This window comes from Artibeus jamaicensis, unplaced genomic scaffold (genome assembly GCF_021234435.1).
Source record: "Artibeus jamaicensis isolate MK-2021 breed Jamaican fruit bat unplaced genomic scaffold, CSHL_Jam_final contig_391, whole genome shotgun sequence".
NCBI lineage: Eukaryota > Metazoa > Chordata > Mammalia > Chiroptera > Phyllostomidae > Artibeus > Artibeus jamaicensis.
The window spans coordinates 10,778,100-10,798,681 of NW_026521814.1; the positions used below are offsets into that span (position 1 = coordinate 10,778,100).

Genomic DNA, 20,582 nt, shown 5'->3' on the forward strand with positions numbered 1-20,582 from the left:
ATTATATGTGGGTTTCTTTTTAATATATTTTTTCCTGTTACTGGTGTGTTATGAGTATCTGTTCAAACCAATAGATATAAATACAACCACATCATTTTTTTCAGATAATTCCACAAACATTGAACTGGGCACTTAAAATGTGTCATGCAGTGCTGGACAACAAGGTGACAAAGATGCATGAGAAAAACACGTTATCATTTTTTAAAAGATTTTATTTATTTATCTTTAGAGGGGAAGGGAAGGAGAGAGGGAGAGAAACATCAATGTATGGTTGCCTCTCATGTGTCCCCTGCTGGGAACTGGCCTGCAACCCAGGCATGTGCCCTGACTGGGAATCGAATCTTGATCCTTTGGTTCACAGGTCTGTGCTCAGTCCACTGAGCTGTACCAGCCAGGCCACATTATCATTTTTAGTGACTCAGAATATTATATGGCAGATACGTCACAATTTATTTTCCTAGTCTCTTCCTATTAGATATTTAGATTATTTCCACATTTTTTTCTTGTAACAATTATAATGGGATGAATATTTTCTCTTTTCATGCTAATTTCTTTTGACTTAGTATTCAACACAAATTCTATGCTTTTGGCATGGAAAAAAATTGTTAGGTTCATGAATTAAAAAGAAAAAATAGAATACATTTGTCGCTAAGTTTTAGCTGAAACCATTTTTGTATGTATATGCCTTATGCAGAAACAAAATAAACACAAAAGGCTTCCGCCATCGATTTCTCTGGGAAATCAAACTGGACATGTTCTCTTTAGCAGTTGTCTTGGGTTCTCTAAAAGGGATGTTTTTCAGAATTTGCTTTTCTTGTTGACAAAATATTTACAAAACAGTATCAGGTTCTTATTCTCTAGAATGAAGCCAGGTTTTTAGGAATAGATTTTAGATTGCTAAGGAAAATTATCGTCTTGAATTTTGTTGAAGCTAAATTTTAGCCACTGCCGTCTCCACCTGGCTCAGAAGAGCGCGCGGCCCGGGCGCCACTGCCGCAGAGGTCCGCCTGCGCAGGCGCGCGGGTGGAGGACTTGGTTTAACGATGGAAACATGCTGTCCTCTTTGAAAAAAAACAACTATTATCAGATAGTCTACCAAGTACTGTATTTTATATAAGTTTTCTCCTCCTTCCATCAACCCTGTGAGAGGCAGACTCTTACAGTGAGAAATGAGGCTGATTGACTTGGGGCGGTGAACACACAATACAGTGCATTGTAGAATCGTGCACCCAAAACTTGCATAATTTTGTTAGCCCGTGTCACCCCAGTAAATTCAATAGAAAAGAAAAAAAATTGAAAAAAGAAGAAGTGAGACTGAGCAGCGAAGTAATTTGTCCCAAGTCACATAGGTGGTAGGTGTTAGAACAAGATTTGAGCCCAGTGGTGGTGGCGGGGGGGTGGAGTGTATTCTGAACAAGAAAACTGGAAGTATCTGAAGAGAACAATGGCACAGAAATGGCTTCTGTGAGCTCAGAGTTAGTAGCGCCCACAAATGCAGGAGCGGTGTTTGGCATGGAAAAAAATAGTTGGGAATAGCATCACAGAGTTAAACCCAGAAAGGCCAGTTCTAAAGAAAAGTGCTAAAACCAGCCATTTAGTAGATTTTAAATGATTTCCAGAAGTGGAATTATGATAATCATTATAGCTAACTTCCACTGAGTGCTTACTATATGTCTCAGATACTGTTCTATACCTGGTTTATCAATATCATCTCATCCTTAACTGCTTTGGATGGTGAGTTAACAGACCAAGGGTCTCATAGTTTACCAGTGGGCATGCCAGGATACGAACCCAGGGGGTCTAATTCCAGAACTTGCCTTCCCAAGGACATGCAGGGTCAGGGAGGTGGAAGCTCCCTCCGCAGGGTGCCGGGGTGCTCCACAAAGGCCTGCAGTGGGAGAAGCAGGAGTCCTGAAGTCAAAGGACCCGCTGAAGGCCTGCATGTTACAGGCTTTACTCATCGGCTATTAACCTTGACCTGTCTGAACACTGTCTCCGTAACAGGGGAAGTTGTACCTGTCTACCCACCTCTCGAGGTTGTTGTGAAGGTCAAATAAGGCCATGTGCATGAAAGTACATTATAAACCTTAAACCCCTGATAAATATAAATATATTGCCGCATATAAGTAAATTATTGTGCCGTCCTGAGAGGTATGTGGCGTGTTGTCAAGAATACAGAAAAGCTTTGTCTAGGCAGTGGGCAGATGACCCCCCAAAGTTTGTTTTCAGCTGCAAGCAGAGATCTTGTATGCAAAGCAAGGCTTTAAAAAACAACAACATTGAGGAGTATCAGTTTGAATGTTGATAAGTGTTTTATAAATAGCTGCATAATTAGCATATACTTACTGCAAAAAGTATACATAATATTTTATTCCCTGTTGTAGGCTGTAATGAATCTGCTGCCTCTACATCCTAGGAGGTTTTCACTTACTTTCTCCAGGATAATTTTAATACATGGAACCATTATTAGCTGAATTAAGAATAAGTAAATGAGTAGTAAAAAAAAAACAGAAAAATTACAGGTGCCTGTGGTGGGTAAGATAATAACTAGGTAAAAATATATGAAATAATTACAGTGTTTGAACGGCAGAGCTGGCATGAGGAAAATGACTCAATGGAATACTGAGCCTGCTGCTGGCAGGGTAGGAAGACCGTAGCCCACACCGTGGCCGTCCCCTCTCCTGACTCTCAGGCCGGGTGCCTCACTGAAAGCAGGTCCAGCCGCCTCTACCTGGTGCTGAAGGAGCTGGTCCAATTCAGTGAGGACTTAGTCGCTCCAAGTTTGTGGTCCTTTAGACTAAATACGCGGCAACTGCACCATCCAGTTTAAAAGAGGTGCCAGGCGTTTTGGTGTTTGTGTGGACTTGGTCAACCTGGTGACATGGAGTACAATCTTATATAGATTGTATCTATGATCTGTAGTTGACATTTTGACAAGGTGGAGCTTTTCAGAAAATTGCATTATATATAGCACTCCAAACGGTGTGATTGAGCTGTTTAAGGCAAGCAGTCAATTGACAAACACTTGAGGCGTTTTATGTTTTCCGGTGCCCAGTCCTGGACTAGAAAATGTAGATTCAGGAGTTTAACACAGGGGTCCTGCTGTTAAAGATTCAAATTTAATGCTGCGAGATGGTAAGGAATCTTATGACCGTAACAGGAGAAAACTCAAGTTGGAATTTGAACTGTCAGTAGATTTAAGAATGTTTGGTGAGTTACTGCTCTCTAAATCTACAGAGATTGGACAAGAGAACTGACTGAAACTATAGCAGAGGACCCAGTTCAGACATGGGCATTTCTATGCTTTCCCGATATCAGGTCGTCAAGGCTGCACAATTAAGACCCGATGTCTTGCATGTGTTTTGTTGTCTTTGGGAATTTGGGAGGATCAGTTTCTACACCTCAGTTGGATTTCCCTGTTATCTAACTTGATTCTGCTGTACAATATGTGTTAGCATAAAAAATACTAATGTCAGATAAAACAGCATAAACAGATAAACAGAGTACTAGGGAGGAAGATAAGAGAACCGAGTTCTAGTCCCAGAAATTCCATGGACAGATGTGGAAAAATTACCTCATTCTACCTGAGTTTCCTTATCTCCAAACTGGTGGTTTTGAAGGAGATACAATCAAAGGGCTTTTGCAACTCGTAAATTCCATGAGTCTGTGAATCCTCTGAAATGAACTCTGTGTCAGTTATGAGTTTGCCCACTTTGGCCATGACGGCCTTTTAAAAATTGTGTTTGAAATAACAATTCAGTGAATAATTCTAGATTCTCGTGCAGGCTTTCACCTAGCACTTTATGAGGGGCCAGGACATGCTTCCTTCTGAGGCTTTTTTCCCTCTGAGTCCCAACAGCCACCTCACTTCCTACTGGAACCCCACTGTCCTGGTAGCAGGAAGCACAATCCTATTCAGTGCAAGTGTTTCCAGGTCATTCGACAAAATTGTTGGATTATTATATGTTTGCTTTCTCTACTAATCTACTCTTTTAACAATGACATTAATCAGTTACATATTTCAAAGTGTGTTCTTCAGCTGTTAAAAATATCTTGTGTTGGTGGTATGGATTCATAATTCTTTCTAAGTTGTTATTCATCCTGAAAAAGAGTTAGATTTTTATTCCAAATAGGACCTTCTCCATCAAATGGATAATGCCTTATTCCAGTTTTAGCCTGATGTGTTTAAATTTATGAACATACTACATTTGAAATATTACTCTTTTTAGATTGCATTTGGACATTCTATTGAGACAAGGGACCTAGTGGGATGTTCTTTATTCTTTGGCTGATATGGAAAGGGAATATAGTTTTTTTCTTTCCCCACCTTTATTTCTTTCCCTGTAATAAAATCTAAAAATCACATAAATCTTCTAAAAGCCTGAGAACATTGTGATGGAACTAAACAGAAGCCCCAGCAGCCGGCCGGTAGCCATTCCAGGTATAATCAGTTATGGGAGAAGTCTCCGATGCCTTCAGAACCCGATTCTGCAGACTGCTCAGGGTGGACAGCCTGTTGCCAGGGACGCAGCGTCCTTGGGCACAGGCTCGGATCCATCCATTAAAGTGGTATTACCCACACCTCTGTTTTAGTCAGTAAACAAATCAGTGCTTCCTTTAGTTCTCCCCAGAGGCAAAAAAAAAAAAATACTTAACTCCAGTCAAAAATGGAGACCGCCTCTGCCCCTGCCCCCCACCCCCGGATTCAGCCAGTTCCAGCTCCCAGGAGGCTGTAGGGTTAGGCCCTCGGCTCTGGTTTAGGCACTCAGCATGCTGAGTCAGCTCCGCTCCAGGAAACTTGGCACTTCAGCAAAAAAGGAAAAAAATGTTTTCCATTAGGATTTTTTGCTTCCCAGATACAATTATTTAATAATTTCATGAACCCAAGCACTAATGTCTTGTCACTGTAGCTGCTGTTGGGGCTGTGGGTGTGGTGACATTGGGAAGAGCCCGTCTGGCTGTGTCGGGCCTGCACCATCTACTCACTGAACCGTGCGGGGCAGACCTCTTCCCCGCCCCCCCCCCCCCCCCCCGTTCCTGTCTGTAAATATTTCCCCACGTGTTTGTAGACAGCATTACATGATCATGTGAGCACATTAAGAATACTTATTATAAACTGTCAAGTTCTTTACACATTTGAAGTGCTAGCATGCTAATCCTCCCAATCAGGTATTCCATCTTTTATCCTCGATAAAAGACAGGTTTTCCCAGCAGGAAAGAGGGCGAGAAAAATCTGTCTTGACCCACAGAGACAACACTGATTTAGTTCCCCTACATGATGGCCCCAGAGGGCGGTCACAGGTGCACTGCTGGTATTTCTGTGTCCCCAGTACAATGACATGAAAAGTTAAGAGTTATGGCCACTTGATATCAGCTTGAAATTTCAAACCATGCCAGCCCCACACAAGTAGGAGAGAGTCTGTTTTTCTCACCGACTCTCGGATGATCCAGTACATATTTTTGTAATCTTCCACAAGTTATTCATTTGATAACCATGATATATGTATGTGACTGTGCTACTAGTTACCATAAAAAAAGTCATAAAATGTAGCACCCAGCGTTGCAATTCTTTGGGGGGGGGAACACACAAAAAACCCCGAGTTATGTGTGCATACAAGCAAGAGACCAAAGGGTTAATCAGAAAAGACAATTTGGGGGGGGGGGGTGGTGGGATGGGAGAAATAGATAAAAAAAATGTACTTGAAAAGTAACTAAATAAAATTTATTATAAAAAAAAGAAAGAAAAGACAATTTTCACATAAAGTGATCTTTCTTCCTATTTTTTTAATCATAAGTTCAGAGAGAATTGTAGCAATACAGGTTGAGCAATTTTCTTTCTTTTTTTTATGAATCTCGTGCTCAATTTATGAAAGCCATTTTGCAACCCATTTACATGCAGTACACCTCTCCTTTAAGGTTCTGTCATTTGCCTTGATCGTGATTATTTATAATCCCTTTAGAAAAGGCCCTTTCCTGGTGTCCCTCTCAAGCACAGCTCGGCCGCCAGGCAGTTTTCTGCAGTGCCCATGGAGTCCGGGGGAGGAAAGCCAAGGCTGGGCCAGTCTCATAGGCAGCTCTGAGGCCGGGGGGTATTGTGTGATGTGGAAGGAAGCTGCTTGGAATTGGAGTCTTGGATTCAAAACCAGCTCTGCATCCTCATTTTGTAATCCTGGCCATTTATGCTCCTTTACTGTGAGTGGCTCACTTGTAGGAAGGGAATGGTACTGTTGTTCACGAGACTAGAAAGTAGAGCTTGACTGTGGGACTCTGTGCAAGTCACAGTATGAGTTATAATAAGGAAATGGTCCTGTGAACTTGCTGTCGGTGATGTGTGCTGCTATACATCACTGAAAAAGGAACAGTGTCCTGCCTAAAGTCTGTCTTAATCAATACCATATTCCCCTTTTTGTAATCCATGTAAAAATGAACACTGAGAGCAGAGACCTCTACCTGACACATATAGTAGGCACTCAATTAAGGATTTGTTGTGTTAATAAATAAATACAATTTCTAGACAAAAACCACTGTGTTAGGTACGGTGTAGAATACAAGACAAATAATATGTCATCTGAAGCCTCACAGAGCTCAGAGTTGATTTGAGACAGCAAGCCATAAATGCATAAAAAGCCAGTGTGAGTTAAGTTGTGGTTCTAGACAGGAGAAGAAGAAACAGTGTGAGAACTGTCTGAGCCCCTCACCAGAAGATCAATAGAGCAAGGGGCTTTCCTTCTACTACTGGGCAAGCTTATCTTCCTCCAGCCTCGCCCCTCCCCCTCTGCCCCTGTACCACCCCCCCAAACCCACACTCTTTGTATCAGTGACAGTACTGGCATTACTAGCTGACCTCTTGGAAGGGTTTTGTTGAAGTACATTTACACAATGGAATACTATGCAGCAGAAATAAAGAATTCCTACCTTTGGCGACAGTGTGGATGGAGCTGGAGACTATTATGCTAAGTCAAACAAGCCAGTTGGTGAAAGATGAATACCATATGATCTCACCTATCACCAGAATCTAATGAACACAACAAACTAATGAGGAAAGATAAAACCAGAGACATGGAACAGAACGATAGCTGTAGGAGGGGAGCAGTGGAATGGTGGAAGGAAGGGGAAGGGATTAGTCAAAGAACATGTATGAATGACCTATGGACATGGACAAGGGAGAATGAATTAACTCTGGGAGAGAGGGGTGGGCTGGGTGGAGGTGGACACAAGGGGAAAAAATGGGACAACTGTTATAGAATAAAATACAAAAAAGTAGAAAAATTTTTAATAAAAAAATGCATATAATGAAGGGGATTCAAGAGATGGGTGCAGAATTATAGCAACCAGTAGGAGATGGGAAGGCCCCCAGAGACCAGCAACAGCGGGAAGCATTTTTGCCCCTGGAAATGAAGCACCAGGTGGAGGACAGGCAGGAGATGCGATGCAGCCTGGTGAAAGCTAGCTGGGCGCAGAAGTCCTTGTCAACACCCAAGTCCAGGTGGAGCCAACCACTTTAATTCCTGGGCAACTGTCAGGGCAAAGCCAGCAGTCATTAACAAGGGTTTGTATTCATTAGGTCCAGAACTTGTATGTGGGTGGGGATTTTCTTGAGGGCCCAGGAAGGAATGAATCAGTTCAAAAGGCTGGCTCTCTGAGGCTGGGCTCTGTCACTCTCTGCCTTGGCGAGCAGCATGGTCAAATGAGTGTGAAACGGCTAATGTCTTCCTTGACTCCTCGGAACCTATCATGCACAGCCTTCACAAGGTACAGAACAGGAGAAGATGGATTATGCCCTCAACAATAAGAGGCGAGTCATCCGCCTGGTTTTGCAGTGGGCCGCCACATATGGAGACCTCCTGCAAGAGGACGACGTGGCCATGGCCTTCCTGGAGGTGCGTGGGGACCTTCTGTCCGGGAGTGCATCTTTGTCTTACCATATACACGCCACTAACCCATAGGCATGGCAGCTTCCCTGGGGAGGCCATAAATGCAAATTCAAGACTTTGTTAACATGTCCGTTTATCAGAAATGTTCATTTACTTTAAGAGAAGTACAGAAAAACATTATGCATTATCCTACCACTCTAATTCAGTAACTGATAGCATTTTAATACATTTTCATTTGGTCTCTTTTTGTGTGTGTATTTTCCATAGTTATGATCATATTGTGCCCATGGTTTTGCAGGCTGCTTTTTCCATTTAACTTCATGTAAGAGTTTTTCCTATCAGTACAGTCTTTCTGATTTCGAGTAGCTATGCCGTAGATACATTTATTTGTCCCATATCGTCACCAACATACGTCACTTCCATTTTCACCATCTTAGAGTAGTGGTGAACGTTCCCATGCACGTAGGTCTGTCCTTGGCCACATTCCTGCACGTGGGATCACTAAATCAAGTGATGGATTTTGAATGCAGTGAAGCAGGTCATTTTATTAAGAAATTACTGGGACCATGACATAGTTCTGAAGAGAGATGGTTTATTTTGTAAGCACTGCTTTTAAGCCAAATTCCCCTTTTCCTTCGTGTGCATTATAGCATTGACCCCGGCACTTAATCCTTGATGATTCACTGTGTCCTCCAAAACTCAGATAAGGACCTCACTTTGGTGCAGCAAAACACAATGTGGCTTCTACTTCAAACTTTATCAGCCTGTGTGTTAAAGAATGAATTATCCAAAAGAAATACACCCCTTACTTTCTTTTTAATCATATCGTTTGTCAGGCAGAGATAGGGGAGTCAGGGAGGAAGGGTGGACCAAGAGTCCTTTAAGGCTGGGAAATGAAGTATTTAGAAAATGTAAAAGAATAAGAATGGCTTGGAATCATAACTCAATTCGTGGCCTTCACCCTCAGAGTAAAGGCCCACGTGGCGGTTAGGTGGGCGTAACCACGGCGCTGTGGAGGCCCCTGCGTCAGAGCAGAGCGGGCACAGCTGCCGCCGCAGTTGGGCCAGTTCCCAGAACCTCAGCAAAGAGACCTGAGAGGGCGGCGTAAATTTACCATATTTTGCCGTGTATAATGTGCACCCACTTTTTGTACGCATTATACGTGGGATTATTATGCCCATTATTATCCCCGTGGTTTGTAATCATTATACCCACGTATGATGCACATCCTTATTTTTCCCTCAGAAATTTGGGTGCAAACGTGCACAGTATACACAGCAAATCAGGGGCATGGCGCTGAAGGCCCTGCCTGCATTGTTACCACCAACAATTAACTACAATAAACAAAAAAATAAGATCAAGGTATTAAAATCCCCCTGAAAAAGTACTGAGGTAAAAAAAAGGGTGCTCTTCAAAGATAGAATACAAAATTACCCATTCCAAAACGTTGAATTACATTGCCTTTCATATAAACAATTCATTTGCAATTACAAAAGAAACTTTTTTGAAGTAAAATATACCCAACCTAAAATTTGCTGTTTTCACCATGTTAAGTGCACAAGCACAATGTCACACAACTATCACCTCTACTTACAAATTTTTTCTCACTTGCAACTTGGACTTGAGGCATATTATAACATTTTCATTTTTTGTCTCCCATCCATGAAACCACAGTCTGGAGATGCTAGTGATGCAGATGACAGAAGCGCACGTGTTTATTGCACTTCACAGACTTGTGGACCTTGTGTGTTTCTCCTTAAAAGCCTGTGTCCTTTCCCCGTTACAGGAGTTCTATGTGTCTGTGTCAGATGATGCCCGGATGACCACCACCCTCAGGGAGCAGCTGCCCGAGTTAGAGAAGATCGTCAAGCAAATGTAAGGAAGGGCTTGGCTTGGGGGTGTGCTTCCCTCACAGAAGTGCCTGCTCTCATCCTTCCCACCAAGGCCTTTGCCCCCAGAAGGCGAAAGCTGGTTTTCCAACAGCCACAGTGTCCTGATGTGGGCAGACTGGGCCTGGGTGCAGGTGGTGGGCTGAGGCCAGAGAAACGCAAGGACTGAGATTCTGCTCAGCTGCCTCCTGGACTGAGCAGCTGCCACAGGGAAGCCTGGGAAGAAGAGGATCTTTCTTCGGGACATGTAACTCAGTAAACGTGGGTCCCTTTGGTCTAAGCAGTGAATCCAGTCATAAAATGGTCAGTGGCATTTAAAGAAAGTTTGAAGGGAATTACTTACATGGAAAATTTACTTTGTGCTGCCAGAGCTGTTGATGGTCAACATCTGTGTCGTTTCGATGAAAAGATAGAAGGTTTTTACGTGTTGTTCCTGAGCCACAGATTAAACACTGGAGCCAGGGTATGCTGCTAGACAGACTTTGAGAGCTAGAAACCCAGGCTTTTTTGTTTTGTTTTGTTTTGTTTTGTTTTGTTTTGTTTTGTTTTGTTTTTAAATATGCTTATTTTAGAGAGAGAGGAAGGAATAGAGAGAGAAACATCAATTGGTTGCCTCCCATATGCACCCCAACTTGGAATGGCATCTCCAACATTTTGGTGTAGTGGACAACGCTCCGACAAACCAGGCTTTTCACGAGGGATTGCTAGGGATCTGCCTGTGACGAAAACTGATCTCTCGGCTGTGTCCTCCATGCTTTGGTCTCTTAGTATTAAAGTGAGAGGCTCATATTGCCTCCTGAAGGGATGCTGGGATTTCATTTTCTAATGTGAGGTTAAAGTTATATGCAGATGAAGCGGTTTCAAATAGCATAGTACCAATGGTGTTAAATAATGTGCTCTCTCTGTTTCTCGTAGTTCAGAAGATGCAAAGAATCCACAAAAGAAGGTAAATGGCAATGGATTGGGACTCTCTAATTGTCTGTGCCTTATAAAATGACAGCTCTTCAGCAATGTTATACTGCAACATGTAAAAGTGATGTTTTCATCAATACAAAATATGTCTTCTTCATTTCTTGACCCTGACTACTTCTCAGGTGAGTTCCCTTTGAGTTGCAAACGTGTACCAGGGATTCGCCCTTTAAGGCAGTTCCCATTCTTATTTTTACAGCACAAAGTTCTTTTGCAACAGTTCAACACAGGCGATGAGAGAGCCCAGAAGCGCCAGCCCATCCGTGGCTCTGACGAAGGTGAGACTCTTCTTACCAGTCAGGATTGTTTAGGTTATCTGAATAAAATCTTCCCCTGGGAACTGTCACCTTGGATCCACAGAACAACCTTTTGGGGGCTCCCCTTTGCATTCCAGTTATTTCCGTTCTTGGACTCTGTGCCTGGAGCCGAGGTGCTCATCCACTTTCCCTGGCTCTGCCTCTCTCCCACTGCCGCCTGTCTTTGCAGGGACAAAAAGAGGATCTCAGGGGTCCGTTGTCAAGGTCGCTCACCTCTGGAAGAGCTGGCAGGAAAGTAGCTGGGACGTTGCAGATGCCTAGCAGAGGGGGAGTCTTGGATCATTTGCAGAGCAGGGCTCCTGCCCAGGGAGCGTGTTCTGGCCCTGGGCACAGCCCTGTGAGCAGCCATCAGGGAGATGCAGATGTCGGCCATTAGTATTGGTTGTGGAAGGTTTTTCAAAAAACAAAAAAAAAAAAACAAAGTGAAGCTAATAACAATGATAAAATTTTGTATTTTAAGCCACAAATGAATCTTGTAATTTAGGAATGGCTCTAAGTCCAAGAACTACAGCAGTCAGAACTGCTTCCAGGGTTTACGTGTTCAGAGGTGAGCCTGCGGGGGTCACATACATATCTGCTGACCTAAATGCCACCCAAGTGATGTGGCCCAGTCCCATCGTAAGCAAACCAGCGAAGGAGAGAGCCGGTGTGTCGGCAAGTGTGCGGTGCCCCGGCAGAGGCAGTCCTGTTTGGGACCGCGCTAGTGCTGACTCCCCGCCAAGGCAGCGGCAACGCAGTGACCGGCCTGCGACTCGGCCTCCCTGTGCTGTGAGGAAGGAAAGGCTCTCGGACAAGGGCAGACCCACAAAATTGACCGAACCATACTTCTCATTTTTCCCATGATCTATTTGTGGGTTTTTCACAAATATCTGTTGTTTGTTTCAACTGGGGACGACAGGGAGGTGTGCACTGATTCTTAGACCAGTGCCGTGGGCAAGGCAGAGTTTCAGAAGGGGACAAGTATCAGTGTAGACAAATCCAAGTCAATACAATAGTAAGCATGGCAAGATGATACCAATTCTGGGGGATGTCCTAACATTTTACATAGCTTATGGTTTTCTTTGAACTCCCCAGACTAACTGATCACATTGCTGCCGTCTTCCCAATAGTTCTGTTCAAGGTCTATTGCATGGACCACACCTACACAACCATTCGGGTGCCGGTGGCCGCCTCCGTGAAGGAAGTCATCAGCGCAGTTGCCGACAAACTGGGCTCTGGAGAAGGCCTGATCGTAGTCAAGATGAGCTCCGGAGGAGGTAAGGGTCTTAGGACTCTGAGCTTCTGTAAAATGGGGCATCCCAGCCAAACAGAAACCCCGCCAGGATCCAGTGTGGCCCTTGCAAGTCGATGCCTGGGGACAAGCTGGTACCATGTATAGCTCCCAATGAACAACAGAAATCACATAGTTAGAAGTGATCCTGGTGTCTCCTGTCCCCCATCTTGTTAGGTGCCCACAGTAAAGCAGAAAGAAGTGACAGGATCACTCTGAGGCAGCAGAAATGAGGACTCTGATGTGGATGTCAGCTTGGAGTTCTTTTCATGAAAACCCTAAAAAGGAAAAAGCTTAAGGCCCCGGAGCTCTGAGAAACACCAGCACTAAGAGAGTGTCTAGCATGACAAGCTTAAAGTCTGAAGTCAGAGGTGGTCATAGGCTAGTTCTCTCAGCCGGTGGTGGTCCCCTCCTTTCGCAGTAGAGAGCGTCGGAACCCCGGTCATCAAACGAAATAAGGAGTCTTTCCCCCACGGGATTACTTGATTACTCTCTGCTCTCCTGTACTGTCATGTATTCACCCCTCACATATTCGCTGGCCACTTAGTGTGGCTGTGACAGGAGAGGATGAGGTCGGCACAGCCCGTGCCCCCAAGTTGCTCCCAGGCCCACAAGGAGGTAAATAGTAAACCATTACAAGCTGTGTGCTCAAAAGTTTAGCAAGTCTAGCAATAGGAGCCAGGAAAAAGAAGCAGAAAGGTTGCTTAGCCAGTAATGATTCACAGCCATTCGGGGGATCTTTCAGGATCAGGTGAGCCATTTCTGTCATGTGTGAAGATAAATGATTCCGCCGAGGTAGGATGTTAAAATGCATGTGGATACTCCCAAGATTTCCCCTTCCATTTCTGTCCCAGCCACACGGGGCCCGGGATGTCTGCCCTCACCCACGCCCTGGGGCATCCTTCCCCAGCTCTCCTGGGTCCCTCCCTCACCCCCGCGGTCTTCACCCAAGTAGCAGTGTGTCACTGAGGACCCTTCCTTTCCTCGGTTCCCTTTCTAAAATTGTAACTGTCCCCCTCACTCTGGCTGCCTGGCTTCCTTCCCTGCTGGATCTCCTTCCCCTCGTTACCTCGCACTCGCTAATGTATTTAGCTTGGTGACTGCCTTCCCCACCGGGATGGAAGCTCCTTTTAGACTGAGACTTTTTTCTGTATTGTTCCCTTCTGTGTCCACATTGCCTAGAGAGTGTCCCACATGTAGTAAAGCCTAAGTTAAATGTTTTTTGAATGAATTAATTTTTAAAATACGGAAGGCTTAATGTAGGCAATACAATTGCCCACTGAATTAGGAAATAAGTGAAAAATAATAATAAATGTTGCATCAAAGGTCATACGGGTTCTCAGAACACCCCACCGAAGTTCTCTAACAGTCGTCTTTGCAGCTCCCAAGTGCCGGGCCTGATGACCATCTGGAGAGATAACTTGTAATATGAATAGCAAGTGTGGTGCAGTATGTGATTACAGTTGCAGTAGAGAATGGGGTGAATTGACCCTCGGGTGTTTGCAGGCCTGTTTTGTGGCCGTTTCTGATGGCATCCTGAATGCCGCGTGCCTGGGCGAACGCCGCGTCTCTTTTATTCAGTGGGCCCCTTCAGTGCTGTGTTTTATGCAGTCGCTCTGTGTGTTCCGGTAATTCACCGAGCTGGCAATTTGTTGGTGTGATTAGGGCAGTGCAGCAAATCTCAGATGCGTTTAATAGGCAATCTCATGCTTTTTATGTTCACAGAAAAGGTGGTGCTCAAACCTAATGATGTTTCAGTATTTACGACGCTCACCATTAATGGACGCCTGTTTGCTTGCCCGCGAGAGCAATTCGATTCACTGGTAGGTGTGGGTGGCTCCTCGGAGCAGTGCCTGCAATCAGAAAAACTTGTCTGGAGCTTTGCTTTGCAGCTATGTTGAACCTAGGAGCTAAAAAAAAACTCAAATGCTACTCAGTTTTTTCTTTTTTCTGTGGTCTATTAGGCAAGCCCCAGGTGTTCATTCGAGATGCTCTGAGCTTTAGGCTTTCTTTTGTGGAATAAGCTAAGTATCACCCCTATTGGGGCCTAATTCAGCTTTCAGAACTCTTTGTAGGAATTCACCTCCTTGAAATCTCCCCAATTTAAATATTAATATTAAAAATATGAATAGTTAGACCAGGATAAGAATAATTTTAGGACAAGCTATTCTGATTTATCATACTCCACAGGGAGGTGTAGAATACACTGGCAAAGCCCCACTCCGAGTATGAAAAAGCTCTTCCTGAAAGTGTTCTGTCTTGTGTAGGAAATACCAGGGGCCAACAATCTTCCCTAAGTCTCCAAAACACTTGTTCTCTGCCACACACAGCTCTCTGTGAATACAGGATTAATTGGCTCCTGCTGATGACTGAGTATCCTGCTCTCTTTTACGCAGGTGGTAGGGTTCATTTCTGTTTATCCTATAAAAATTAGGCATGGTAGTGAGTAGCGATTAAGGTACCTTAGAACACCTGTGGGGCAAGTTCGGCGAATAGAAGACTCCATCTTTGGACACATAGGGCTCCTTTACTAAGAAAAGTGCGACACGGGGTCTAGCATTGAAGTGCATGTTGCATACGTTGACTGCTGCATGAAGATGTTCAAGTTTAATCCACATAGACACTATAGGTAAATCAAGATTTCCCTCCCCGGACTGTTAGAGCCTGATTTCGCTTCATTATACAATAATTCTGATTTTCCGGGTTGGGGAGAGCTGGTTTGTGCACTCCAGCGCCATTCAGTGGGTTCCTGCCATATCTCGAATTCACCCGGAGAGGAACTCTGCCATGCGGCCTCTTACGACTCCCTCCGCCACCCTGACCCACGAGCACCCTGGCCTTTCCTCCACCACCAGTGTTACAGTATCTGAGTCTGCTCACTATCCTTTTCACATGTTTTTGGTCATCTACATTAATTGCTTTCTAAAAAATAAGTCTTTCCATCCGGTCAAGACGGAGGCATAGGGAGACACACTTCATCTCCTCGCACAACTGTAGAAAGAATCACAACTAGATCTCAAAACAACACCCAGAACTGTCAAGCAAATCGAGCTGTGTGGAAGGCTGACAACCAAGGATTTAAAGAAGCCACAGTCACCCAGATGGGCAGAGAGGTGGGGAGATGCGGTGTGGTGCAGAGAGGCAGCAGCAGCAGAGCAACAGACAGTCCCACATTCACGTGTGGTGGATACAAATCAGGAGGGCTACCTTGGGAGCGAGCCATCCCAGCCCCAGGCCAAACCACACAGCCCAGGGTTCCAACACCGGGAAGGATAAATTCCCTAACTTCTGGTTGTAAAAACCAGTGGGGTTTGGGGCAGTGGAAGAAACTGCTGGATTTTCAGAAGACTGCATTTAAAGGGCCCACGTGGACTTAGAACATATGCAAACATACCCAGTCTGGGATTCACCACCAGGGCAACAGCTGGAAGGGCGCCAGTCACATACAGGAAGTGGGTGAAGTGACCAGAAATGGGGTGAGTGCCGGGCAAACCTCCAGAAGCCAGGCAGAAGCACTGTCCACTCTCTGAACTCCCCCCCCACAGAGCCACAAAGTGGTGAAGCAGGTTGCCCCCACCCACGCAATTACCTAATGCTCCGCACCACCCAATTCACAGGTGCATTTTCTACAACAGGCCACACTACTAAGACAGGGAGTCAAAGCCGCTCTTCCTAATACACAGAAACACACAGGGAGGCTGCCAGACTGAGGAGACAAAGAAATATGGCCCAAATGAAAGAACAGATCAAACCCCCCCAAAAAGAACTAAACAAAACAAAGATAACCAACCTATCAGATGCTGAGTTCAAAACAGTGGTCATCAGGATGCTCAGAGAACTCACTGTGTATGGCAACAACATAAAGGAAGAAATGGAAGTTACATTAAGTGAAATGAAGAAGAACTCTACAGGGAACCAACAGTGAAGGGAAGGAAGCTGGGATTCAAATCACCGATTTGGCACATAAGGAAGAAATAAGCATTTAACCACAACAAGATGAAAAAAGAATTTTAAAAAGTGAAGATAGTGTAAGGACCCCCTGGGACATTTCCAAATGTACCAACATCTGAATCATATGGATTCCAGTAGGAAAAGAGGAAAAGCAAGAAATTGAAAACTTATTTGAAAAAAATAATGAAAGAAAACTTCCCTAATTTGGTGAAGGAAATAGACATGCAAGTCCAGGAAGCTCAGAGAATCCCAAACAAGTTGGACCCAAAGAGGAACACACCAAGAAACATAATTAAAATTCCAAAGGTTAAAAATAAAGATAAGAAATCTCAAAAGCAGCAAAAAAAAAAGACAAAGAGTTTCCTACAAAGGAGTTCCCATGAGACTGTCAGCTGATTTCTCAAAAGAAACCTTGCAGGTAAGAAGGGGCTGGAAAGAAGTATTCCAGGTCATAAAAGGCAAGGACCTACATCCAAGATTGATCTATTCAGAAAAGCATTCATTTACAATAGAAGGGCAGATAAAATGCTTCCCAGATAAGGTCAAGTTAAAGGAGTTCATCATCACCAAACATAATGATGAGGCTACAACTTGTATAATATTGGTACTTCCAATCTAAATACAGGAAATGTAATAACAGGAAAGTTATTACAGGAAATGTTAAAGGGACACATTTAAGAAAAAAAAGCTCAAAACTATGAACATTAAAATGTCAACAAATTCTCAGCTATCAACAACTGAATCTAAAACAAAACAAACTAAGCCAACAACCAGAACTGAACAGATTCATAGATATGGAGACCATTTGAAGGGTTGTCAGCTGGAAAGGGGAAGGGGGAGAATTGAGGAAAAGGTGCAGGGATTAAGAAGCATAATTGAAGCCCTGGCTGGTATAGCTCAGTGGATTGAGCGCAGGCCTGAGAACCAGACAATCGCGGTTTGATTCCCAGTCAGGGCACACGCCTGGGTTGCAGGCTGGTTCCCTGCAGGCCAGTTCCCAGCAGGGGACACACAAAAGGCAACCATACATTGATGTTTCTCTCCCTCTCTCCTTCCCCTTCCCCTCTAAAGATAAATAAATAAAATCTTTAAAAAAAAAAAGAAGCATAATAAGTAAAAATAGACAGGGGGATGTTAAGAATAGTGTAGGAAATGGAAAAGCCAAAGAACTGAAATGCATGACTGATGGACATGAACTGAAGGGGGTATCGCTGGAGGGAAGGGGGTACTAGGCAGAGGGGGGCAAAGGGGGAAGCATTGGGAGAACCATCATAGCATAATCAATAAAATACATTGAAAATATTTTCTGTCAAGGAACTGGGGAATAAACAATGTCATAAATGAGTTGTGCTGCCCTCCCCTGGCAATGGAAGCCTTCAGAAGCCGGTTTAGTGGGGCCTCGGGGAGGTGCCGCATGACGTGTTTGCCCCGTGGCGTCAGGCCTCTGCCACCAGCTGGTTCTTGGCCGCAGTGCGTGGTGCCGTGGCGCTCCGAAGGAGCCTGGGGACGGCCTCCGGCTCCCTGTGGGGCAGACGCTAACCTCTAAGCCTCTGTTTATTTGCACAGCCTCCCACAGACTTGCAGCTTCTCATCCTCACTAGTCTTCCATTGTAAGGCCTGAGCAATTGGAAGGCATTTACTGTGCAACAAGTACCCAGGACATGAACTTCTTTAACTGTTTCTCTGTCAGTGTTGTGCTGTTCACTGGGCTGCAAGTTATGTTGCCGTACTGAGGAGTGGTCAGGCCTTACCTGCCTCACAAAACCGTAAACATACTCTGGTTTCTCTTCAGATCGTATAAATCTTTCGCCTTTTACAAAACCGTAAACATGCAGCTCCTCGTCCGACTTTCTAAAAACTTATTTAAAAACAATCCTTCTAGGAGGAGTCAGGCCCGGGTGACTCCACAGTCCAGAATGCGGACAAAGCCTTCTGTCTGTCAGTGCGTAGTTAAGAAGCATGTGTTTTGCCCTCAGTGCTGTGCTAGCTTCTGTGTGACACTAGACTGGCATCCCTTGTGACAGGGAGGGTCAAGTTAAAGAGAGGAGACGACACAGACATCCTGGGACAGAGCAAAGTGTGGGGCCAGATTGTGTTGTCTAGAACTAGGAGAGTGCCGGCGATTGATCCCAGGCAGTGAAGGACTTGGAATCCAGGGCTTTAAATGCTCTTGACAGTCTGTTTGAGCATAAATTTCAGTACAGAGAACATCACACTAAAATCCCATTGTACTGTGATTTGGTTCTACTTTCATCGTTCCTTCACTTTTCATTAAGTGAAAAGTCCCTCACTGTAAGTCCCAGGCAGTGTCGACGGCTCTGGCTCTGGGAAGGTCTTGAAGAGGAGTCCACCACGGCCTCTGTGGCTCAAGGAACTCACAGGGTAGCCAGGGACACCAGAGTGTCATGAGAACCCGATGTGACAAATGCCACGGCAGAGCTAGGCACAGAATATGGAAACACAAGGAAAGAGGGACGGGCGCCAGGGGGGCAGCTCACCTCAACAGCCTCTTGGTCGCTGGCAATCGGCACATCCTTTTTATGTCTTCGTTTTCTCATCTGGAAAGTGGGAAGGTGGCAGTGCTGTCATCTCAGCACCACCATCCAGGCTTCCCAAGGAGATCAGCTCTCAAAAAGAGGGCAGGGAGAGAGGCTGGGGGCTCTGTGCTTCTGTGCGGGCACTTCCAGATCTGCCTGTACAGTGCAGACCCGGCATGAGCGCTGCTGTGCCTCCTCCGTAGGAAATTGCCACAGGGTTGTCTCTGAGAAAAATGGCTCAAGGAGAAGCTTCCGTGGGGCCCAAAGGCAGCAGGTAACACTCCCCACTTCAGAGAGCGGAGCACCTGTGGCCACTCACATTAGGAAGGGGTCAGCCTGACCTTTGCCAAAAAGGGAGGAGGCTTGGTGACCCCAGCCCCCTAAAAAAAGGTAAAGATTCAGTAGGGCTTCCCATTATTTTCTCAAAAGAAATGCAGGAATGATAGGCCAGTATCCATAAGTTAGAGAACTTTATACATTTCTTTATATCGGCATCTTCCCTGCAGTCGCTGGGTTGACTTGTCCTCTCTGCAGAAAGCTGTAAGGTCTCAAGAGAAAGAGACAGGAGCCAGGTGGGCTGAGGAGAGAGCAGACCCACAGGAAAGAGTGGGGGCAGCTCCACAGAGGAGCAGAGGGGCCGCGGTCACAGCAGCAACTGCAAGAGGGCGGGGAGAACACAGAGCCCGAGGGGGTCCTCAGGCCTAGGGTTCGAAAGCTTCCCCAGCTTTTCTACCTAAGACCTACCCTGCTGGAACCATCCTCCTTATTTACTTTCAGAAGCTACTTGCCCATCAGCTTCAGGTTGGCTCCCTAAGGTTTAAAACTTTGACATCATTGTTTTTCTCCCCGGCTCTCTATCCCCTGCACAGAGTGAATCAGGAACAACAGCAGTTAGCTCTTACACCCAGGTGTCGTGCTGATCACACATTCCCATACCTTTGCGATGCTCCACACATCTGGAAAGGGAACTAATGGGGGTAGGGAGAGGAAGACAGGGGTCCCCGCCCCCGTGCCAGGTACTGTGCTTACGTGCTACACTTACATTATTCTCATCCAACCCTTTCAACAAGCCTAGGTTCTAGGAGCTGGCAACAGACATTCAGGAGATTAGGGAATCAGTCCAAGCCTGTAGTTAAAGAGTGTAGTGTAGCTTTAAAATCTGTTACTCCCTAAAGCTGGGACTAACCTGGTGTATCACAACACCCTCCCCCTCCTCATCTGGTACTCAAGGGCTTTCTCAAAGCTGGCCAAGCTGGCCATTCGATGCCCCTGAGCTCTGTGATCCTGCAAACAAGGCTAGTAGCTTCCCTACCTTCATGCCCCTCTTGCCGTCTTTTAACCTATAGCAGCAGGCCTGGTTGCTCGGAGAAACCCTGGCTGTTCTAACCCACCCAAAGTTTGTCTGCTTCATCCTTCAAAGCCCAGCTGCTTTCTCTAAGAAACCCTTCAGGCCATACTTCTTTCTCAATGCCCACTAACTCTCCAAAAGCCTACTCACTTTCCCGCACCTGCTTATGTGTGTCCAAGACTCAGGCATGTGTCGATGCCTCTGTCCACCCCTTTATACATGCAAATGGGTGCTGGCAGTCAGCTCTTCATCCACATGCAGTGTGGCACTTGCTGGTCTGGCTGACCCCTCTCTTAGACAGCTGACTTTCAGATGCAGGGACCACCTACATCCTGAACGTGCTATTTCTTTAGTGCCCAGAATGGACTAGGCGTTTGTAGAGTATAACCGTTATGGGTGATGATAATAATGATGAGGCTACAACTTG

General features: G+C 45.2%; 1 protein-coding gene across 17 annotated transcripts in view; it reads left to right on the plus strand.

The window, feature by feature from the left end:
• The window catches only part of RAPGEF4 (Rap guanine nucleotide exchange factor 4), a 286,117-nt gene that overhangs the window by 240,498 nt on the left and 25,037 nt on the right, over positions 1–20,582 (plus strand). For all 17 annotated transcript variants that reach the window (XM_053665181.1, XM_053665182.1, XM_053665184.1 and 14 more), the window contains 6 exons: positions 7,730–7,880; positions 9,661–9,749; positions 10,679–10,709; positions 10,932–11,010; positions 12,159–12,305; positions 14,045–14,142. In XM_053665181.1, coding sequence (XP_053521156.1) covers positions 7,730–7,880; positions 9,661–9,749; positions 10,679–10,709; positions 10,932–11,010; positions 12,159–12,305; positions 14,045–14,142 — 595 coding nt within the window. The remainder of the gene's footprint in view (positions 1–7,729; positions 7,881–9,660; positions 9,750–10,678; positions 10,710–10,931; positions 11,011–12,158; positions 12,306–14,044; positions 14,143–20,582) is intronic.